Source organism: Gallus gallus, chromosome 2 (genome assembly GCF_016699485.2).
Source record: "Gallus gallus isolate bGalGal1 chromosome 2, bGalGal1.mat.broiler.GRCg7b, whole genome shotgun sequence".
NCBI classification, from domain to species: domain Eukaryota; kingdom Metazoa; phylum Chordata; class Aves; order Galliformes; family Phasianidae; genus Gallus; species Gallus gallus.
The window spans coordinates 109,826,416-109,851,193 of NC_052533.1; the positions used below are offsets into that span (position 1 = coordinate 109,826,416).

A 24,778-nucleotide genomic window follows, 5' to 3' on the forward strand; every position below is an offset into this window, starting at 1 on the left:
TCAACTGCGTCTATTAACAAAAAAAAAAAAAAAAAAAAAAAAAACACAGAAGAAATCTTGGGCAACTTTCCATCACTGTTCAATGAACAGCAACTAATTTTACAATAAATCCTCCAAGACTCCTTTCTGCTGCGTCTGGACTAATTTGACTGTTAAAGTTCCATGGAAATAAATCTTTAGAACACAGATCACATAGCTTTTAAAGCCCTGTATATCCATAACACAGAAAACATATTAGGATCTCATTCTTTCCTCCAACTATTATGGGGAAAATGCTTTTATTACTCAAAACACAATCATAAAAAAATCAACAATTAGAATGCTCCTTTCTTACACATTAAGAACATTGATTTTTCATTACAATGCAGAGCATTGTACATAATGTGTAGAGCAATAATTCTATTGTAATACAGATATACGCATGCAGCGCAATAGTAAAATATGATAGAAACCACGTGATTTGGAGTGCAAATAATTCATTAAGCCCTGGTTCTTTCACAGTACATTTACTGCTAATTTGATAAATACCTCCGACTGTCAATTTTTAGTCCAAGCATTTCTTTTTTGCGACTACTTAAAGGTCAGAACTTTATTTATTATTGTGTATGTATGTTCCAGAGAAACATACCAAAAATAAAAAAATAAAATTAGAAAAAAAAAAATGAGATAGGAGATAGAGTAGGAAGATAGAGTTATGTAATCAGATTTGTGAGCATTGTTCATTTCCTCAGGCAAATCAAGTATCCTGAGGTCAGCTATTCACTTATTATGCATACACTGTCAGAAAGCGCTAGACTTGTCGAGAAATAATTATCTGCACTATTTTTGTTAACAAAGATAATTGCTTGAGTGCAGTTAGTTCCCAAGTCCTAACTCCAAAGCCAGAATTTCATACCTCTGCTTCCCACGGCAGCAGCATGGGAGGGCTGTAGACACCACTGACTGTTCAGCACTGGTTTGGCAATGCTAGATGAATGTAGAAGCACTACACTTGTCTACCTGATACCAAAAATATTTTACATACATGACTGAATTAATTGTAAAAGATGATGAAGTTATCCAGAGGATTAAATTTCCACTGTACGTCCAGCTACAAGAACAAATTTCATTATCTGTACCTGTGTGCATAAAGGATTTTTGGTTGGTTGCTCTAGCAGGACCAAATCAGTCTGTGTTTCTCAGAAAATTTGCTACGCAGTGAAGACACCCACACTAGACATGATTTTGCATAAAGAATGAAGGTACCAGAAAGATACCTGGTGGCCAAGATGAAAAACTACAAGTTGAAGTTTAGGTTCAGTTTTGCCACAAATTTACCTTCAGCAGGGCAGTAATTAGTGCTGTTGTGCTTTAGCTTCTCCATCTTCATAGGAGAACGAATATATATACTGAATTCATAGGATTGCATCAAAGAAAATGTATAATTATCAAGAAAATGGGAACTATGAAAAGAAGCATGGTCTGCATCAGAAGAAGCGTGGTCCACAGGGTGAGGGAGGTGTTCCTGCCCCTCTGCTTTGTGTGCTGGTAAGACTCACCTGGAGTACTGCGTCCAGATGTGTAGTCCTCAGTACAGGAGAGACAGGGACCTATTGGAGTGCATCCAGAAGAGGGCCACACAAATGATCCAAGGGATGGAACACTTCTCATATGAGGACAGGCTGAGAGAGCTGGGGCTGTTCAGCCTGGAGAAGAGAAGGCTCCAGGGAGACCTGATAGCGACTTCTCAGTATCTAAAGGAAGAAGATACTATAAAAAGGAAGGGGATGGACTCCTTAGCAGGGCCTATTGTGATAGGACAGGACAAGAAGAAATGTTTTCAAACTAATGGAGGGGAGATTTAGACTGGATATAAAGAAGTTTTTCACAGTAAGAGTGGTGAGGCACTGGAACAGGTTGCCCAGAGATGTGAATGCCCCGTACCTGGAGACACTCAAGGTCAGGCTGGACAGGACTCTGAGCAACCTGATGTAGCTGTAGATGTCCATGTTCATTGCAGGGGAGTTGGACTAGATGACCTGTAAGGGACCTTTCAAACTCTGATTCTATGATTCTACCAGAAAACAGACAAAATATTTAGTCTTCATTTCCTTTGTATCAATCCAGTTAATCCATTTGCTAATTCACTAGTTCCTATCAACAGCTCTTTGAATATTTATTTTGAGCTCAGGAAAATGAGAACAGAACTATTTTTATATATGTTCCCTTTACTGAAAGTGGAATTAAACTATTTATTCCCATATGAATAATGTGGCACAGTTTTTCATCAGACTTGTAACAAGTGAAGAATGTGAAGTTTTCTAGTCTCTTGATGAAAATACACTCTGAAAATGAATATTATATTGTCCATACTCATAAGTATACAAACATCTTGGAAAACCACACAGAAAACATTACACACAGGTGATTAATCACGTGCAAAAGATATACTAACAATTTTCCTTAAGTCCCAGTATTTTTAAACACTGCAATGCTTTACCATACACAGACACAATAAAATCATTTTGATATGTAGGCAGTTCATGCTTAAGCTGTATTTTCACAGAACAGACAAATGTTACAAATACATTAGTTGAGGGGAATTGTGATTTTAATTCTGGTAGCGTTCTGCTGAAACCTAAATAACACTCTTCACTGTAAAAGAGTATGACAAATCATGTTGTCAAACTATATATTTCAGAAGCAATCAATACTCGGGCAAATCTATGCTTTTGGCATAACTTAATGGTATAAGCTAGTGTCAGTTAAGATAATCTTACAGTGTAAAGAGAAAACCCACAGCTCTCTTTATCTAGCACAAAATAAGCTTCTCCTATCACCCAAGAAATGTGTACTAGCACCTGCTTAACTATCGTAATTATGGTGCCAAAATCTGACCACTTATCATGTCCTCTACATTTTAACTTATTTTCAGGATGTCCTTGTGTGTCAGTAGTTAACTTGGCTTGGTTCAAACTACTAGGACTTCTTAAATATTCCAGAAATGTCTGTCTGAGTGAGTCTAGTTCAAACTGCAGTGGTAATCTGTGTCAGCCCAAGATCGTTGGACTCTTCTCTCTCTTGCGGGCAGTAAGACGACATTTCCACGACTAGTCATACAGGTTTGTTTGTCCCATCTGCTTCCCTCCTATAAGCTGGGTCTTGCACGGTGTTTCGAACTCTGCTGGTGCTCTGCCTATCCATCCTCATCTTAAAGGGGAAGCAGAAGTCTTTGAAACATCTCTTGAAGTTTTCATCCAAAAAGGCATAAAGGATAGGATTGAGGCTGCTGTTGGTGTACCCCAAAGCAATACAGAAATAATAGCTGGATACAGCAGCAGTACTGTGGGACACATCGCCTAATGCTTCAACCAGCACAAAAATGTGAATAGGAGTCCAACAGATAATAAAAACTGCCACAACCACAAGAACCAACCTGGTGATGCGACGCAGGTTTCGATCTTTTTCTCGAGACCCTGAGAGAAGTCGTACACTTTTAAGGCGCAGGATCATTAGAGTATAGCAAACAATTATAATGAGTACTGGAATAACAAATGCAAAGACAAAGACACAGATTTTCATGAAGATGTCCCACCACACATAGTCTCTGTCTGGGAACTGCAAGGAGCATTCAGTGCTACCAGTATCTAGGAAAGAAAGAAGAAAAAGAAAATTGCTCTATTATTAGATATTCTAAATAATACAATCATCATGGTATAAGCTAGAGAAAGTGATTATCTCGTATTGTGATACTAACAAATGGAGTTATCATTAAATCACTCAATGAAAAGCTTTACATTACCACTGAAATTGGTTTTACACAGTTTTCTCTGAAAATTACTTACATAGAGATGGGTTTTTTAAAATGCATAACATTGTATAAACATAATTTCCCATAGGAGGAGCTAAAAACATAGGCAGAAAAGTAAAAATTTATAAAATAAGCTGAACAATTTTTTTCCATTTGAATCTCTCTGAGATTTAAAACCAGGAAGAGTACCAGGTTTAATGGAGTGGAAAACTCATAATTATTATCAAACTATACAAGATTTTGTCTGTATAAAAAGGCAGACTTTTCATATTATGAATGGTGGCACTGCAATGAGCTTTTGATTGTAGGAAGATCTTGCCAATGTGTGATAATTGCGTCGTAATCTTTTCCCATGTGTCTTCTTCAGAGTAAATTGAATACATGAAAATTCTTGCATTCAGAAAAATTATTTCCTGGCAACAGATTCTTTTTACTCAAATAGAAGCAAACAAAATAAGTGTGTGTGAAAAGTCGAATGGAAGCTGCTCTTTTTGCAGACCACATAGCTGAAAATTCAGACTGTGCAGTGACAGTGGGATCAGATCCACCAGCGCCATCCCACTCCCTTTCTCCTCGCCCATGCCAGGATTCAAAGTCACAGGCTGTCACGTTATTTTATGTCCCAGAAATATTTCATCTGACAGGAGGCTGCTAAGGCGTGAAATATTTGAGGTTTCATTTGCTGACCTCATGGCTGCCTTCCAGCATATAAACCACAGAGTAAAACAAGAGATGAGATAAATAGCAAAGCAAGACAAGGGGTAAATTTATAACTACTATCAGCAGTTAAACTTCACCGAAGACAAGTCAAGGTAGTACAGGGATTTTTCACTCTGAATTGTATCTTATGTTTTTTCCTCTCAAAAATGCATTATTCTTTGGGTTTGGTTTTGTTTTTTGTTTTTTGTTTTTTCCCTACAGAATTCATCATTCCTCTGCAAATTGGTATCTACTGGCTATGCTGAATCAGACCTAAGAGCGAAAAGCTTCAATTCACTGTTGCATATCACTTTTTCATGTGTCTTCAGAAGAACTAGTCAGAAAAATAATCCATCAAACTGTATTTCCTTGCTAACAAAGTGCTTCACAAATCAAGCTGATGTTGTAGCTGATATTGTTGTGAGAAATGGCTGTGTGTGTGTGTGCTTGTGTGTGAAGTTATCACTATGGTATCATACAGACATGTCCATGGTTAGATACTAGAAAGGTGTCACTGGATGATGTTAAATTCTAAAACAACAAATAAAAAGTTGAAAATGAAGCTAAATACTTTGAAATTTTGTTTTAGGGAATATAATATATAATGGATGATTCTGAAAGCTGAAAAGTGAAAAGACCTCCTTCAAGCCCTATGCAGAATGATAAACTGACAGCACAAGTATAACGTCAGTGGCCTGCAACTTTCGGTCAACTTCTCAAAATCCTCTGTGATTACATGTTGACAAAGTAAGCTGCTCTTACATAATTTTATTCGACAAACTTTAACAATTATCTTCAAGGAAATTTCCACATTGATTACTACTGTTATTTGTAGTAGACCACAGCCTAGCAGCAGCAATCAAAATAGGATGTGGGTACAACAGCTAGACCGCTAAGCTGCAGCTAGATGTGCAGCTGAGATAAATGTGAGCTGTGATTGATCAGGGATGACTGCCCTACACCACATCCATTCACTCACTGAAACTCTCTCCCTCTTCACATCTACTGAGCTAATTTCAGGGATTTGTCCAAATTATTAGGTTAGAAAAAGCTCCTGCTGATTAAAATGCTTATTCCAATCAAATCTTCCTGAGAAAGCCACAGGAATCCATGTGTTTTGCTGCCACTTCTGAGAGGGTAGGTGTTGCTGAACATCTGGAGTCATGCTGAAAGCCTGGAACCTTCAGATGCAAGTGGAAGAGCAAGTTCAGCCCAGACACCATCCTCCAGCAAAGGGCTCAGAATCCAGGCAGCCCTCCCAGGAGTAGAAAAGGAAAGGTCAGAAATGACTTAGAAATGTTAATGTGCGAACATTATTCCATCCTAATCAAAACAGCCTGGGGAAAAAATAAAAAAGTTTACAATGTTTTGCATTCTGTGAATTTGAACAGATAATTTTGACTTTGCTTTTCACACAAAAAAAATCTTTTATTTAATTTTACATTGAAAGATATTTTAAATGCACTTAATTATTGCTATAAGAGTGTGGAAATAATTATATAATAAATATAAACAAATATTTTAATATTGAAATAAGTACTGATATACTAATATACTAAATAAGTACAAATAAGTACTAATGTAACAATATTAATTTGAATGTATACAAAAATAAAAATAAAATATAGGTGTAAGTATACTGAGTAAGTAACTGAGACAGTTAAAAAAAGCACTAGTATACTTGACTCAGTTTTAATTCTGGAAGCTTTTTTAATGAGAATATTCTCAAAAGAAATGCTTTATCTTCTTCACAGAAAAAAAAATCTGCAGGTCCATGACCATTAAATACAGTCATGCTTGTTACACTTTATATAATTTTGTAAATGACAATAATATTTCAGAAGCCTGAATTATCAAATATAAATGTAACGGCTGTTTTAGATGTCATAGCAATTTACTTTATAAAAAAAAATCTTATCTTAAATTTATAATGTTGTCTTTCCCAATGACATGGATGCCATATGGAATCCTTTTACTTCTTCGTGGTTTACATCAATGACCAACAAATGTCCCTGTCAGAGACACACAGTCCATGATCATCTTCATGTATTTGGGGAAAGAATAAAACCCGGGGTTCTTTTGGGGTACTTTTTGCCTGAAGAAGTTCAGAACTAAGTACAGCACAGTGTCACAAAATGAGCATTTAAGATTTATAGTGTCTTGTCCCACTCTGAAGCCAGCTATTCCAATATATCAATATATTTAAAGAAAAACACTTCACTTCAGATGGTACTTTGGTATAAAGATATATTAAATTTTTTTTATAAGCTACCACTTAAGATTCATCTCAATCCTTGTACAGGATATCTATTTCTGTAAGATTTCTTAGTAACATCTCACCTGCAGGCATCCATACTCCTCTCTACTCAACTGAGTTGTCAAATTGGAGCCTTTTCTTTTCTAAAAAATGCTTCTTCAGCAATAAAGGCTCCGTTAAGTCCAGAGAGGGAAAATTTATACAGATAAGGAAAATGCATCTGAAAGGACACTCCAGGGACAAATCCTGTATTGTGAGAGTAAAAAGGACTAATTGAGCATGGGCTTGGAGCTTTAAATATAGTTAGTTTCTGATTGATATTGAGTTGTTTAAATCCAAACCCAACAGAGGCTCTGTAACATATAAACAGCAACTATTGTCACCAACGTAGAAAAAAAAAAAGTTTCTGTCCTGAGCTACAGCTGTCAGGAGGATCCTAGCATTTTCTCCTTTGCCTCAGCACAGTTCATGAACACACCAGAAAAGATAACTGGTAGTAAATGCTCAAGAAGCACTGTAGATCAGACAAGCAGGCTGAATAGTAGAGGCTGACAAGCTTTTAACAATGATTTCCAACCTCATTTGGCTCAGCTGTATTTCTAATAGCTGTTTCAGAAGAAAAAAATATCTACCTGCCACAAGGTGAGAAAAAGGCATTTAATTGTTTCTGGCCTCAGAGCAGCCCCTTGATCTAAATGTGATGATTACAGTAAATGAAAAGAACATTCTGGTAGTTAAGCATGCTTCAAACAAAACACTTGGCCAATGTTTCATAATCTTCAGAATTTCTTAAGTAGACAGACAACCATTCTTCCTACATGGAGATGTTCTGAAGTTATTTTACTGAGCTGCACATGGCTTTATAGAGCCTGTAAGAACTTGATAGGGAAGAAGAGTTACAGCACTGCAAACTGGAAAACTTGAACTCCCAAATGTCTGAAAGATGTTTCCAGAGACACTCTCCTCTCATATACTCACTGTAAACCAACAGAAAAAAAATAATTTGAATATCCTCAGTCAAATAAAACAGCCCTTGAACAGCTGTCTTATTAATGAACACCATTGTTTTGTTTGCACTGATCTATGCCAAACAGTTAAACACACTGCATTTATTTTCTCTCCCAGATAAAACTGTGCCGTTATACAAAGTTTACCAGTTCTCCTGGGAGTAGTGGAAACTTTCTACTGGAAAGGGCAGCTAAATCAGCAACTTGTTAATCACTCATCAAAAGATAAGTAACATTCCAGACAACGCTACTACGATAAGTAACATCCCAGACAACGCTACCACTGAATAAATATGTATGCCTTGTATTTTGTGGAGCCTAACATAAAAGGATGTCCTCAACACCACCTTAGAGGTTTTCAGCTTTTTGAAGACACACAGTTGCACCCACATTGCTGTTATACCTGTTGGTATGAAGTATATATCTTCCCTTTCCTTCTCAAGGATTTCAGAATAAGATTAACTCCCTAGCAGAACAGATTTAGTAATGAGTCACTGGATATAGGGTCTAAATCTGCAGTCCTTTACAGATTATAAATTTCAAGTAGAGTCTACAGGTGCTCCATGGACATATTGATTGACTTTATGTTCTCATAGTTGCTTCCCTGCCATGCTCTGCTTCTTGGTTCGTCGGCTGATGCTTATTCTCAGCCTTTCCAAGTCTACGTACATGCCCTCAACTCCTTTTTAAATAAGAATTTCTGACACTGTCATTTTCTTAGCATTTAGCTTACCTTTTTTTTTCTCTTCTGCTACTGTCTTCCTTCCTTTTTTCACAAAATCTTTAAGTTCTGTGAAATGGCTGCTGACAACAAGCGCCCAAGCTTTAATATTAATGCTGATGAGAAGCAATCTAGTTTCTGCTCTTGAAACTTCATCAGAACTACTCTCACAATGCCTACAAAAAGAACCCTAAGCCTACATTTCAAGTTTCATCTGGTCTTCGAACTTTCAGCCATGTTCAAATTCCTGACAACTTCCCCCTGGTCTTCTGTTGTATTTTCTTATGGTCTCAGTCTAGCACAAATAGTGCTTCAAAGTGCATTTGGTTCTTTAAGTTGGCAAGAACATCTGAGCTGAAATTATTTATTTGTCATATTTCAAAATGTCAGAAACTTAGGCATACTTTTCGAAACAAGGAATGTGGATGATCTTCTATGTGTAAAGTATGCACAAATTACCAAAGTCAGAATCAAACAGGCGTAGTCCATATTCCAAGCAATGTTTTACATCATTCAAATAAAATAAAGTCTCAGTTTTGAATTCTCACACTCACCTTCCCTGACTTTGGTACCTCCAAGAACTATGGCAGATATGCCAACAGATGAGGACAACAGCCAGATACAGATGTTGATTATCTTTGCCTTGAGAGGAGTACGGAAGTCCAGAGCCTTCACAGGGTGACATACAGCAATGTATCGATCAACGCTCATCATGGTCAGTGTGAATATGCTGGTAAACATGTTATAATAGTCAATTGAAATAACTATTTTACACAGCACATCCCCAAATGGCCAAGAGTTCATCAGGTATTCTGTGCTTTGGAAAGGCATAGTCGTGGTAACCAGTGCGTCTGCCATAGCCAGATTGAAAATGTAGATGTTGGTTGCTGTCTTCATCTTTGTATATCTGAAAGACAAAAAAGTAAGGCTTATGTGACTGAGTATATTCAAGTATGTAACAGTTTTTCAGTCAATCTGCTGTTGTTATTTTTCTCCTATCATTTCTAATTTGTGACAGAAATGCACTTATTCAGGACCCTTGAATTAACAGTAAACACCCTTCATTCAGTCCCTCAGCACCTGCATTATTAGTTACAGCTATCCCTTATGTGTAAAACCAGATAATGAATAAATTTAACCTAATTATCCAAATGCTGATTTCCATGCTATCTTCTCAAATAGATCTACAAGCAAGTATCACTGTTACATTTGCAAGTGACAAAGTTGTTCTGTGTTTCCTTCTCTTATTGCTAACTGTCAGTGGTTACAAATTTTCTGAGTTTGTTTTGCAGAAGCAATAGATATTTCATTCTCCTAGAGGATGTAGAAATCTCTGTTAATAGTTACATTTGTTGGGCCAGAATGCCATCTTGTACAACTTCTAGCAATTTCCCTTCTTTCTCCTACATTTCCAATTTCTCCTCCTTTCTTATTTCCATCTTTTCCTTGTCTCCTCTTCGTTGACTTCTAATGTAAAAGATGATAACTATTTAAGCAGGATATCTCAATGAAAAGAAAGCATCATTGCAATGTTTTCTCTGCATCCTTTAATTTCACCAAAATGAAGCATTTGTTTTTTCCACGTGGTGAGAACCTTTATCTACACAGAGAAATATGATCTCAGACAGGACCCTGCTTTGTTCTACACGATGATAGTCTAACTCTGTGGGCACAGGCTCTGTACCAGGATGTAAAGGACTGCTGCCAGCTCTGTTATGGACACAAAGCATGAAGGACAGCCTCTCTCATTTCCACTATTAATACAGGAATATACTTAACTCTTCTCTCTGAAATGCTTTCCCCCTTTCACCGTGCAGTTATTTTTGCTCATTGCTGTCAATTTATTATGAGGTTCAGTGACAGATTTTCCTTCTCTAAACTATTTCACCCACATATTTTGAATGTGTGCCCAAACTAAGAGGTATACATTCAACACACACAGAAACACATCCAGCTAGATTTTGCTATACTTCATTAATGAACTTACAAAGGAAATATTAGATCTAATCAGTTCAGCTTATGAACATGTTGGTTAATGTGTCTATTTGCCTTTAAAACTGTGACATGTAAAATCAAAATTAATTTGGAAAAAATATTTTTAGCAGAGCTTCAAAGTGCTGTCAAAATATGCCTAGACAGTAAGTCAAATATTAATTAAAATATGGCCAGTATGTAATTTAATGACCAACATGAAGTGTGAAAAATAGCATTCATTCTTCTACACTAACCTAATTAGAATTTCATTGAGAAAATAAAGCAAAATTGCTGGTTTAAAGCATAGAAACAAGAACTGAATGGGAAAAGAAGGTAAAAAGCCTTCCCACTGAGATACCAACGGTCTATACCAACTGCTTGACATGACTACAAAGATTCTTGGTACGTGCTTCCTGGAAGAGTGCTCTACAGACATGATGAGGGCTCTACCCCATGCTCCAGTCTCACTCTGCACTCATTTGAGATTCTCCAAGATCAAAGGTAGAATAAAGATGGGAAAGAACTCACTAATCAGAGCTGGGCTTCTCTACAACCTCCAGACCAACCTCCTTAACATGTTCTCCAACAGAGGAGGCCATTTGTCTTGCAGGCCATGTTACAGCCCATAAGACACTGTGAAACACAAATATGAGAAGACAAGGTGAGGATAAACAAATCCAAGACACATTAACAGACTAGGAGTTTTCCCCCTGGGGAAAAAATAAAAAAAAAAATAAAAAATAATTTAAAAAAAGCACTTCTGAATGTAGCTTCAGTTATAAGACTGAAGAAAAACTCACTAAACACTCAGCAAATCTGCACTAAAATGAACTGATTTCCTTTAAATGTCTGTAAAGGAGTAGCAGAACAGTGATTTTACTCCTGAAGACATCACTGAATACTAAAATTTGGAACTGTTGCCTGGTTCACGGTAGAAAAGGGAAGAGGGAGAGGGGGAGGGGAGGGGAGGGGAGGGGAGGGGAGGGGAGGAGAGGAGAGGAGAGGAGAGGAGAGGAGAGGAGAGGAGAGGAGAGGAGAGGAGAGGAGAGGAGAGGAGAGGAGAGGAGAGGAGAGGAGAGGAGAGGAGAGGAGAGGAGAGGAGAGGAGAGGAGAGGAGAGGAGAGGAGAGGAGAGGAGAGGAGAGGAGAGGAGAGGAGAGGAGAGGAGAGGAGAGGAGAGGAGAGGAGAGGAGAGGAGAGGAGAGGAGAGGAGAGGAGAGGAGAGGAGAGGAGAGGAGAGGTTATGAGAATATGGAAAGCACACCTTAAGGTACCACAGAAAATAAGTCAATTAAGTGGAGAAAATTCTTAGTGTGTTTAACATAAAGAGCTCAAAACATGTAGCCGATCAAAAAGAACACTGAGAAGTGGCTTGATTGGAGTGTCTAGAGTTCTTCACAAGGAGAAAATAGCAAAGACTGAAGAGCTCTTTCAGACTGGAAAGAAAAGCGTAACCAGGACAAATACGTAAGAGTCACAGCCAGAGAAACTCGGCTTATAAACAATGACGGATTTATCCCCAAAACTGAAGTGATTATTATGGGGAATAAATTACACCAAAAAAAAAAAAAAAAAGGAGTAATTTTTCCAACTCTTCTGTCTTCAAATCAATGTCTGCAGTTTTTCAAGTAGATGTGCTTCAGTCATAGACAAGTTACTAGGCTCAATACAGGAAAATTTAAATGAAATGCAATAGCCTGTGGTAAGCAGGGCTGAAATTACTGCTAGCTCTTCTGAATCACTGCTTTTGTGGATCTTCAAAATTCCCCCAAGCATTTGAATAGGAAAAGTTTGCTTTCACAAACAGAAGAAATCTTTGATCTTTACCCTTTAAAGAAAATTAGAAAATTTTAATGAGAAATATCTAAGAGGATTTTATTAGCCTTAAAAAATCAAATATCTGAAAGCCTTTATATGTAATATTTCCTGTTCCTTGCAAACTTAATTCATTTCTTATGAGTGTGTATGACACAGTTTAATTATGTGTCAATGTACATTTTCCCAGTACTCTTTATCCCGCACCCTCACCCTTGCACTGGGAAAGACCCCCTGTAAAACAGAACTAATTTTTTAGGTAACTTCAAAATTCAAAATTCTGAAGCTGCAACATGAATAGTGTCCTCCATATACCGTATACATAATGTGTATGATATTATAAACGTAAAGTGAGCAATTTTAATTTTTTAGACTATGCATGATAGGCACATATAAGTAAAATAATATTCCTCGCTTCACTGATCCAACAATAAGGATGTTGTGTTGTGTACAGGTAGTAAGAAATTCAGAGTCATTCAAGCATCAGCATTTATCCAACCTTCAATGTAAGCAAATCAAATCTGTATGCACACTTATATAAAACAGTGTGTCATTCCACTTATAAAATTCTGTGGAAGGCTTCAGTTCATTTTCTTGGCATATGCACATAATAGTGCTGGCTTTGATAGCCTTACCTCCTGTGTGCCCTGTGATTCCCCTTAGCTCACCAACCTGGCAGGCCCACGATCAGTTGGTCTTGCCCAGTTCCCTCCCAGTTCAGAGAGCACAGGCAGGTGCTGCTTGCACCATTCGCTCTCAGTCAGAACAGGCACTTGAAAGACTCTGGCCCCTTCTCTGTAGACTTTGAACAAGAAGGGGGGAGACTAATAAATACAGCTCCAATTAATACTTTTTTACATTTAGGCAATCAATTCTTCCAGGCACAGCCAAGCCATGATGGGTACCTAACTCAGGTTCACTGGTTAACCTCTGTAATGCTAAGTACAAGCACATTTTACTGATGCCACCCTAAATCTCTTTTATGTCCCAGTAACAATGGAAAGAGCTTGAAGCTTTGGCCTTCACTTCAGTAAGATATTGGCCTTTTAAGCCAATAGATAGTATGGATTAAATCACACATTAATTTAGGAGTTCATAAATTTAGAAAATCCTTTGAGAGTCTGAACTCAATCATCCAAACTCCTTTTGAATTTTTGGAATTAAACATCCAAAAAATATTAAATGCTTAGATGCCTCTGAAGATATGTGTTTGCTGGCTTAATCAAAAGTCCAGCTAAAGTAATGGAGCGAGAACTGTGGCTGTCAGACACTTTGAAGTGGACCCTGATAGAGTCTTGAGTCTAATTCAAGATGAGAAAATCGTCTGCTTTTTTACAACACTTTTCTATTGCACTAAAATATAAGATGCAAGATTTTGTATGGTTTGAGCATTCCCTCTATGCCCAAAACTGCACTTGAAGTAGACGAAAATAGTGATGGAGTAAGGGAGCAAGGGAATCATATTTACAAAAAAAAGTAAAAGTATTGATTCAAATGGTTGAATGCTATTTAAGGGGAAAATACTGTGACCCACTTAGATTATTCTAGCAGGGTAAACAAGAGTGATACAACATAGGAATGGAAGGTCTCACAGCTAAATGGTGCTAGCATCTTATTTCAAGAAGCAGACAATCCTTCAATGACTTAAGATAGCTGGTAGATTTTGAGACTACTTTTTAAGCTATCAGGAGGACTCAATCCTCCATATGCTTTAAATAATCAGAGAATATATGAAAACCCTATGGAAAAATAATCAAGATGAGAAAGAAAACTCTGCTTTAGATGTAATTTTTTGGATGCAAACATGACGATGTTTTTTAAGAAGCAACATTAAAATTATATCTACATACATATCACAAGAAAATTTCTCTTAACTATCACAACTTAGCCTAAGCACATTTTGCAAAAGTGGGAAGTTCTCTGAGGCTGACTTTAGATTGACCTTGGGAAAATTTCCTGCATCTCTCACTTCAGCCATCATTGCTGAACTTTTCCTCTTGGAGAAGAATTTACTTTTCACATCTTTTTAAGACACTAAACAGGAAAAAGAAATTGCACCTCCAATCCAAGCTTATCAGTAAAATTGTGGTTATGGAAGGAGGAATCATGCTAGAAAGAAGTTGGCATGCTTTCAGAAAAAAATAAAAATGTATTAGTAAACCTACTAGAAGAGCCCCTTAAAGGCATTATCTCAACTAGAAGAGAGCAGAGTGCATGCTAAAGTAAAGCATAACATTAATAAAATTAATACAAGCTGAAAAGGAGACTCTGGTAGAAGATTTGTCATATAGCTATAATAGGCTGAAAAGTTCCCTGTGGTATGAAATGAGGGGTGGATAGGGGAGCAAGTCTAGCAAGTATACTACAACAACATGCTGCAATACCAGAATGAAAGTACAAAAGCATGAAATTCAAGGTATAACAAACATATTTTTGGCAGATACCCGAGTCAGTGAAAGTAAATGAAAGGCAAAGCATGTATAAAAGCAAATTGCAAAACCACCTATCACCAGAATGCAGGCTCTGTTCCACTAGGTTCCTCTGGGTGATGTATATGGAGATCAAGCAGCTGAAAAGCTTATTCATGAAAGCTCTAAATCTCAAGACTGTATTCAGGGCACGCTCAATATCACATTGCATCAGAACAAGGGTAAAAAAAAAAAAAAAAGAAAAAAAAAGAGGGAGGATATATTCCAAACATATTAATTCAAAAGGATGACTCAGCCATCTTTTGGATCTTCAAACTCAGTGCAAAAGATTTATCATACTATGAAGTTAAGATTGAGATCATTTTAAGAACACAAAAATCAATATGCTGTAGTTTCCATGCTCGCATGTTATTATTACTTTTTGAATGGCAGACAGAAGTTAGCAGCGGAGAGGGCATCAGAAAAACACTTTAAGTTAAAAGCAAGTTATTATCACACATTCTTAAATGTTGCCTGTCTTTAACATCAAAATCACAAGAAGCCTACAAAAAGTTGTATATATTGCCTTCAAAATCACATCATAAAGTGGAATTCTGTTTATTTATAAATACCTGCAGGTGCCTATTTTTTGGCAGTTTAAAGAAGCAAAACATGATCGTGGCTTTCATGCTCCCCTCAGGGAGCGTAATCTACCTGAATGTCAGAAGATGTCATTAAAATCCTTACAATTTACTACTACCATTATTCCCCTGAACTAGCCATAAGCTGAGCCAGAGCAAGATCTTCTAGATTTAGATGTGGAAGATTTCCTTCTTCAGCCTAATAACCACCTTCTGAATTAGGGACGGGAAAAGTAAAGTTTACATTTATCTGGCTAAAAATGAAGAAAAATTCTCACTACTTTACAAGAATGAATGTTTTTTTTTCTCCTTTTGTGATACAGACCTCTAACATTTTTGTGTGAATTCAAGAGCACCTTTTCTGAGAAATATGTTTAGTGTTAGAAACACCAATACTCTGAAATTTGTTCTTCCAGAGTTTCCATCTCTGATATTGTCCACTTTTACCTTTGCTCTTAAAGTCTTGAAAGGATATGTTTCTCATGAAGGACATTGTGAGCCCCCAAAGCACAGAAAAATACTTCTTCTATGTCTGTGGGAGAGGGAGATTATTGGAACGGGCTGTCCAGGGATAGCAGTGGAGTCATTATCCTTTGAGGTGTTCAAGAAACATACAGATGTGGAACTGAGTTTAGTGGGCATGGTAGTGATGGATTGATGGTTGAACTTGGTGATCTCTATGGTCATTTCCATGTTCTTTAATGATTCTGTTGTTCAATGGTTTTATGAAATTAATTTTCTTGCTATAGGACTGAGAATGGCTGGCAAAGAGACCAAATCTCATTGTTCAGAAGGACAAGGATAGCATGGATAGCAGATTTTTCAGGGCCTTACTTTCCTGCTACGTAGGTAGCTATGTATGCAGACATTGGCTGGAAGCAGTGAGATACTATTGAGCATTTTCTCCTAACAATATGTAAGAAATAAAGAAAGAATTCAGAAGTGTCTCACGTAGGGGTTCTGGGAATGAATATTGTGCATACCGACTGAGCACATACTTTTCCATAGGAGATGAGGCAAGTGAAATGCAGGAAACATTAAGACAATCAATTGAAAAGCAAATTGAGAGCTCCCATGTTGAAAATATTTTTCTTTTCTAATCCACCTTAACAAACCAATAATTCTGAAAGCCATATCTAAGATTAAGATGCAATGCTGTCCATCAGCCAGTAGCAAGGTAAAAAAAATTCTGCATGTGAACAGTAAATTAACTTATTGAATAGCTTAATTGAACTAATTCTAACATGTGGGTTCTCATCCACAATTCCTCAAGGAGAACTTTCTTAATTGCTGTATGTTAAACACTGTGGATAGTCTACTGACAGTGCAGTGGGAAATTGATCTGTCTATGTAGTCAAACAGCAAATATAAAATCCTCTATCTTCCAGATGCAGGGTAGATAGGTTCGGGAAGCCTAGATGTTTGTTCACAGTGCACTTCAGAGTAGCACTAACTTCTGTAGCAAAGAGTAGCCAGGCAGAGTTCTGTGCGCTGCACTGGTGGTTTGACGGATAGAGAAAACAAAAAGGTTCACCATGCACTCTTGCCATACATTAATGGAAACTCATGCATTGAAAAAAATATGTTGGGCTCTAATATTCATGTAAAGAACAGAGAGCTTTCATTTTAAACAATGTCTTAAAAATTGAAAATAGCAAACTTCCTAGAATTAATTTTCACTTCTCCAGGGATTAGAAGCTGAGTCTAATGAGATCTGAACCCTCTGGCTTCAGGATAATTAAATATTTCAAAGATGATACACAGACTAGCATGCAGACTTCCCAATAGGATCATAAAATGCTGTGCACCTTCATATGTTCCTTATTTATATTGATTTTATAGTTTGCAGAATGCCAGCACTGGTCAGACAGACACTCCTCTTTCCACATCCTCTCTCCATCTGTACACACTCCTTCCCCAAAGTTAATTCAGTTTGCGCACTCATTCCAACCAGTAGACAAGATGACATTCATACTAGCATTTCCTAATGCCTCTCAGGCTTCACAAAAGAGTATAGCAATGATCAAAGCACAAAGTCTGCCTTCAAGAGTAGAGCACAGGGTCTGCATTTTGAGATTTATCTGGTTCTTACAGATGGAAGGACCAAAAGATAAACATGAGGTAATCTTCCTAAAAGTAGATTTTATCAAAGTTTTCCTGGTTGCTTTTCCTTTGGAAAGCAATATATAACTGAAATTAAATTTCTCCTTGGCAACTGACCTGTGTCGGAGAATTTCAGATAGGGACCAACTAATCAGAGTTTGAATAGATAGTGAGAGTAAGCAGCCAGCAAATATTATCTCTCCATACCCTTAGCACATCCCAGGTCAAAGTCACTAGGTTAAAGATTTCCCACCACATAAGCCTTTCAGCAAATTCCAAATCTTCTCTTGGGAAAAACAAAATGAAAGGTTTCCAGTCTTCCCTCACCAAGGTCTAAGCCACTGCCTGTCCCCAGCATCTCCCTGCTGCACCACACGTTGGCCAGGGACTTGGTTGCGTCCTGCATTCTCCCGGCTGAGGACTGATAATCTGTCTCAAGCTTGCTGTCTCACCAGCAGCCAAACTGGAAAGTGCTTGTATGTTTTCACTTTCTGTCAGCTCAAAAGGACTCCCCATAATTTTTCTTGCTCTAGTCATTAATTCCAGTTACGCCTTTCTCTGAAATAAATGACTACATGGCTGTTAGCCCAGTGAAAGTGTCTGGAAAGATAACAAATATCTTTCCACAAGCCAAACAGATTACACACTATAAGCTATAGCCTCCTTCTAATATTCTCTCTAATAAATATTCCTTCCAACCCCTTCCTGTGTTCTCTCTAGTGTCTCAGTATCAGTTCTTCTTATCATAGCATCTTTTTGGGAACTCATGTTGATTTTCTTATCTCTTATAAATCCCAGGTCTCGCTTACTTATTGTCTAGTAGGGTATTAAATATATTAAAAATATTCAGATTTTGTTTAAATAATTGATGTTTTTCAAACTACCAATATTTTCATTTATAAACCTGTTCTCTTTCTGCTACCCTGATCTTTGTTCCATCTGTAAAAGCTGGCAGTAGTGATTAGTAATCAAAATCTTTATGAAAATGGTGCCATGTTAGGACAGATCCTGAAGAATCCACCAAAAGATCCTCCACAATTTGAGGTGAGGCCAGATGTTTCTTCAGGTCCCATGATGAACTGCTATGAATCCATTTGATACTTCTGTGCTAATAGTAAGATGTTGCCTGTTCATCAGGTAAAAATAGGTTAAAATCCATAAACTCCATAAAGTATACTGCAGCTAGGTCTTTGCTTTTAGCAGCCAATTCCATAATTTCATTGAAGAATGATATCATGCTGGTTACAATTAATAGAGAACAGGCAATTCAGTCAGGTTGACTCTTCTGCAGCTTCATTTTTCATTTCAGAATATTATTTCAAAATGTAATTTAATAAAATTAGGACAAGAATTTAAAGTACTATTTTGGTGTTGTCAAAATCTAATATTAATTCAAACCTGTACACTGAACCTATTTCATTTTTTATACATACATATTTTAATATTTTATTATCATTTGAAATAAATGATGGAGAAGATTTAGAAACAATCTGGAAAGGAGTTGAATTTAGCTGACATTTCTTCATAAACTCTTCCTGTTGCATAAGATGCCACTCAGTTCTACAAATATCACAACAGAAATGTATTACTAACTATACTTTTTCCTTAAACGTTAGACTAAGCAGAAGAATACAAGCTTTCTCTATTCCCTTAGGAATGAATATACATAACTGTGACACAGCCTCCTGTTAAAACTGTTTTTGTATGCAGAAAATTATTCAGTTCACTGGAAGCGTGAATGGTAATTTTAAAAGAAATAACAGGATTGGCTATTTAAGAATTAGATGATAGCAATTGCTCTCAGTATATGACTTCAGGAATAATGGAGGTAAGGCACATGCCAAAAGTGTATCAGAAATGGGTAGGAGACAGCCACATGGCTCCCACAGAGTTTTTACCAGAGTATGTTTATAGTTTTTGTAAGAGCAAATCCATTGTTAAAGCTGTAACTCAGCTTTCGTTCAGAGGACTTGTCCTCCCATCCAGCTGTCACAAGAAAGCACCATGTTATTTTAAGGTAGAACTAAATTTTACAGAAATAAAGTCAGGAGAAGGAGAGAGGGAGGAAGAGGAGAAGAAAGGAAAAGGACTATCATGTTTCCAAGGACAAGCAATTTTATTTATCAACACTGGCCAACTATTTACTTCCAGAGATTAGAAGCTCTGAGGGATTGAGATAGATTTTGACCGTGTCAAGACGCAAAAAGCTGTATAACTTCACTCAGATGAGGTCAGATAATTTTATCTGGTTTCTACAGACTCATTTCTTGCCTCATCTTCTCCTCCTTACTGTGCTTCCCACATAGTATTTGCACTTCCCACCATTGCAGCAGGAGATACAACTGCCTGTTCCTTTCTTACTGTCTCTCAATGAAGAGAAGAAGCTTCAGGTAAGCATTATATCCCTTGTGCCCTGCTGGCTGTTGGTCTGACAGCAGACTCTTGGTACTTATACATAAACCATGCAGCTGATGTGAACACAGGGAGAGCTCCTGCAAAAAAGAGCAAAGGGCTGTGACACAGCCCATCCCTCCAATAAATGAGTTATTACAGTCACATAGGAAGGAAGCATACTCCAGCTATTTGAAATAATTCTTTTCATCTTTAGTAAGCCATGTAATTACACAGTTTGCTTCCTTACCACAACTGAAAATTCATGTGACATTAGCAGGTGTTGTTCAAAAGGAGCAAAGGGAGTAGGAGCCAGGCCTGTGCTACCTGCCAGGTGTCAGGAAGAGGAATTTGGGGTTTGGAGACATGAGAAACAGTAAAGAGAAGACTCCTGCAAACCCAGTGTTGCTGGTGGTAAAGACAAGCTATCACTCTATCTTGAAATTTGTGTTAGCTTGAGGAAAAGAAATTTGGCATGGCTAGGGGGCACGATTCCCCCCTGACTGCTTTGTCTTTGCAGACCTTGGCTTTCCACATAAAGCATCAGTGCAATCTGCATTTTTCACTGAGTCATGAAAACCTATCTTGAGATAAAACTCATGAAAAGAGAAGATGAGTGGGAAAGAGAGAGGGCAATGAAAGATTAGGATAAAAATGAAAAGAAAATACACTCTTGCATGAACATTTGGAATCTTTAAATGTTCGATACTGAATACAATTAAATTTGTAATGTAATTACAATGTATTTAAGACTAAAGTAGGATCTGATGGAAAGGGAGCTGAAGCTAGCTATACCCTCACAAAAATAACCTTAGAGGGGTAATAGAAGAAGATGAAAAAAGGAAATACATATGAACCAATATAATCCATCCATGCTGACTTTCAGGACTCTGGATAAGTTTGAATTATCTTCCATTGCCCAGATGGTCAAATCAGCACTTTACTGTTAAATGATTGATAGCTTAGAAAAACTCTGCCTATGGCACTGTGCACGTTAAGTATGGAATCCCTCTTCTTGCAAGATAAGTGCAAAAATAAACTAAATCTTTACACTGAATAAAGGGTAAAATAGCTTGATGAGATATAAAAACTACAGCATCACAAAGATGGAGCAAACCCGTTACCCTGCATTGACCACAGGAATCTTCTTTTATTGAACTGACTTTTAAATGAGATTTCACTTTCATTTTTCAAAGATATTCACCCAGTTTTAAGACATCTTTCATAAAGTACATCATCAATAACTTCACTGGTTCCAGTTAACTCCTCCCATACCAACTCTGATAGTTATTTCATCATTCTGCAATTGCTTGACCTTTATCATGCACACTTTGCTAACAAGATCACTTGCAATCCCACCATTTTTCTTCCTATGTTCAAGGTGATTTCATTTATTAATCAAATACTCCATACACCCACCAAAAAAATTAAAAAAATGAAAACCAAAATCCAGAGTTTTTTGCAAGATTCATATAGAATATGAAGGAAGAGATTGAAAAGTTTCATGATTTCAATTTCTTTTGTTGGTCATTATCACCCTGCTGAGCTGCACTGTCCAGGAATTATTACAGACTACAAAAGGAAAGAACAGAAGGAGAGAGAAAGCATAGTGCAGGCAAAAATATATAACAATACACCGGTACTGGTGCATTTTACAGAGTATTTCAATATGAAAAGCTATTTGACATAGATATATGGTTTTCTCCTGTTTCCTGAAAAACAATAGGAAAAGTAGACCCCTCTCTGCTTTGTCTTCTTCAAGGCAATGCCAACAACTGGAATTAAACACCACTAAGCAGAGAAACATCATTCCTTGGCTTACATTAAACAGATGTGATTCTTACTGTTCCCTTTTTTTCCTACCTCATTAAGAGAGCTACTAGGCGACAAGGCAGCAAAATATCGGTGTCCACACAGCTGGACACATAAGCCATGTCTAGAGGATTCCCGACAGGCAGAGAAAAAATAAAATCACAAAAAGAAGGTACCCTGCAGAAGTTTCTTTCTCCCAGCCAAGGGCAGCCTCTCATCCCTAGAGGGCACCCAATGAACACAGCTCAGGGGCACCGAGTACCTTTCCCACAGGCTGCAGGATTCATCACCTTTATCCAGCTTCTCTCTTCTCTCTGTAATTGCACTTTCAGGCAGACTCTGTGACTGAAAAGATTTGGGGTCATTGTGGCTACTTTTTTTTGTTCAATTCCTGATATATACAGACCCAGATAGCTTCCATAAACTCCCCCTGAGCTATCAAATTTCAGGACAGCTACTTGCATCTCTTTCAAGTAAAGCCCCTTACCTTATGATGACAAACATCACCAGAGAGTTTCCCACCAAGCCAACAACGAAGACCACCGAGTAGACAGCGGTGATGATGATGGGAATAGAGGGGGAGATGCTGGTGCTGTTGTGCTGGGTGTCCCTGAAGGTCCCGGTGGCATTGCTGTCATAGTCTGCCCAGCCCAGGGGCCAGCTGCTGCTGGTGCTGGAGGGCCGACAGGGCCCCGGCATGCAGGTGGAGTCCAGCTCCTCCCGGAAAATCTGCACAGGGGCATCCATAGAGGCCACGGACCCCACAGACAGGAGAGAGACTGGGAGGAGAGTGCAGGCTGCAGGAGGAAGGATGCTGGAAAAGGGAAAGAGAGGGAATGAGACAGAGGTGCTATCACAGCCATTGGATATTAAGAGCTGTAAAATTTGTACCTGCTAAGGAGAACACTGCTGTGGTAAGAACTGTAGTTTGCCAAGCAAGGATTTAAATAAACCACGTTCAAAATAAATAAATGTAAGTTTTACATCTAAGTATGTAATAGGTAAGTGCTTCTCCTCCAGGTGCACAAGGAAAGTTTTCCTCCACTTTCAGAAATTACACAGAGAAACAAATCAGATGGGAAGCAGCTCAGATCCACCCCCACGCTTTAACCCTATCTCTCCCATCCTCCATCTTTTAAGTCAAACAGCATCCTAGTGACAGGGGCTCTTTGCTCCCTAAACTCCGCTATGAACAAGGAGGAGAGAAATCTACCACCTCTCTGTATACCTTCTTTGGCATAAGCCCTGCCTTATCTTTTTCTAGATCCCATTCCTGCTTCTAAACAAGAGACAAATTAATGACACAAAATACCTCTCTATCCAGGAGAAGGAGCAGAGTCCTCAGACAGATCTTCGCAGGAAAAAAGGCATCCACTTGGCTCCTGGGAGTACTACAGATCTTCTAGGACTTTTAAATCCGAGGCACCTGAGCACTCAGAGATGCATGCTAGCGGCAGAGCTGACTCCTGGGCATGAGCTACGGCATAGTAGCAGCAGCTGCTGCTGTTCCAGCTCCTACCACTTCGTCTTTTCCCTCCCAGACTCTCTCTGCTTCCCTCTCCCCGTCAGGGCTCCAGCAGCACGCTGCTCTGATGCATGCGTTCTCCTCTGCCTCTGTCCCTGCAGCTCAGAAGCTCACATGACTTCTGCCTCAGCACTCAGAGGCAGACAAAATAAAAGAAATAAGTTCTGCTGTGAGTGGGTGCTTGGTTTTGTACATTTTTCCAAATCAACTTTTCTCATTGCCCTCGCACTCCCAGGCCTTAAGCAATGAACCCCTTTGCCTTCCCGAATTCTGCATGCATTTACGGGCTGGTAGGTGCTGAATAAAAGAGAATTTTTCAGTTTAGATTTCTTGCCTGACCTGTCAGACTTTTCCTGCCTCAGCTTCACAGCTGTGGATCCCAAATGCTTCTCACTCGGTGGCTGTGCCCCTCTTCCTTTATGCCTGTAACCTGGGGGAATACCAGAAGTTGGATCCCACAGCACAGAGAGGCAGGAACATCCAGGAGCAGCCTGATTGCTGTCTTTTGTTTATTCAAACCACCCCACACCATGAGAAGCCAAGTACATCCTGATGTGCTGCTGGGGGTCTGCTCACCCCCGATCCCTGCTGTGGTCAGGGACGGAGAGGAGGAGTGTGCAAAAATCAAATTCCTCAGCCCTAATCCCTTAAACACTTCATCCTGCGGGGCTGGAAACACACTAATCTGTGCTTGAAATCCCAAATCCCAACCAAAGTTCCCTCTAAATGTCAAATTGGAGAAGTGAGCCAAGTGGCCTCTCCCTTGGAAGGAGCAGAGAATGGGCCAGGCAGGCTGCGCCTCAGAGCTCCCAGCAGGACAGCAGGTCTCCACAGGCACCTGCAGGGTGTCATGCCTCTCTGGACATTTTGTGAAGCTCAGATGTCAGGAAAGGGGTTGTGAATTTCCTTCATCCTTATGAAACTTTACTCCAGGTTCCTCTCATAGGCTGAGGTTTCTATTTTTAAAACATTTTTTCTTTCTAAACCTATAATCAAGATGAGAAATGACATCAGCTATAGAGTTTAAAGTCAAGAAGAAGTTTTAAAAGGTACCGAATCTCCCTTTTCAGAGGTCGAGGCTCATGCAATCATGGTGATGGCCATGACCATGCCCACTGGTTCCTTGAGAACATCAGCATCTGCTCACTGCCACCTGCATGGAGATGTCTGGAAGATTTACCCTTGATGAAAACATCAAAAGTGCAAGGCAACAAACACATGAAAGTAAATCTCCTGAGCCAAATACATTTTAAAGGTGAAAAACTGGCCTGGGACAATAATCATTCCTTGGAAGATAAAGTGAGATCCTAACAAAAAATGCCCCCTGATCCTGTTTTTTCCCTTTGCAACCCATGGGCCCACACAATTGTACCAAAGGGAATTATTACTGCTGCTTCACCTCATACATAGATTTATTTGGAGACTTTTAACTTCTTGTGAACACCTTCAATGAACTTCTCCACATTCTGTAATCGAAAAACAAAGGAGAGCCAGAAGACAGTAATAATTTAGCATTCGTTGCTAATCTCTTATGAACCATTGTTTGTTGTATTGGTTTTTCTTTGTTTGTTTGCTTTTTGTGGGTGTTTGTGTTTGTTTTGTTGTTGTTCTTTGTTTATTTGTTTGTTTGTTTTTG

The 24,778-nt window shown here is 38.3% G+C and overlaps 1 protein-coding gene across 2 annotated transcripts; it reads right to left on the reverse strand.

Annotated features, from left to right (window-relative positions):
- Window positions 1-2,187: 2,187 nt before the first annotated feature.
- Window positions 2,188-23,276, reverse strand: OPRK1 (opioid receptor kappa 1). Of its 2 annotated transcripts, none has more exons than NM_001318774.2 (4): window positions 22,930-23,276; window positions 22,105-22,431; window positions 9,029-9,381; window positions 2,188-3,626 (listed from the first exon to the last, which is right to left on the reverse strand). In NM_001318774.2, exons 2-4 carry the CDS (start codon window positions 22,362-22,364, stop codon window positions 3,007-3,009), a joined length of 1,233 nt encoding a protein of 410 aa, NP_001305703.1. In that variant the 5' UTR covers window positions 22,365-22,431; window positions 22,930-23,276; the 3' UTR covers window positions 2,188-3,006. Both variants share the same exon structure in this region, with proteins under 2 accessions (NP_001305703.1, NP_001305701.1).
- Window positions 23,277-24,778: the final 1,502 nt, after the last annotated feature.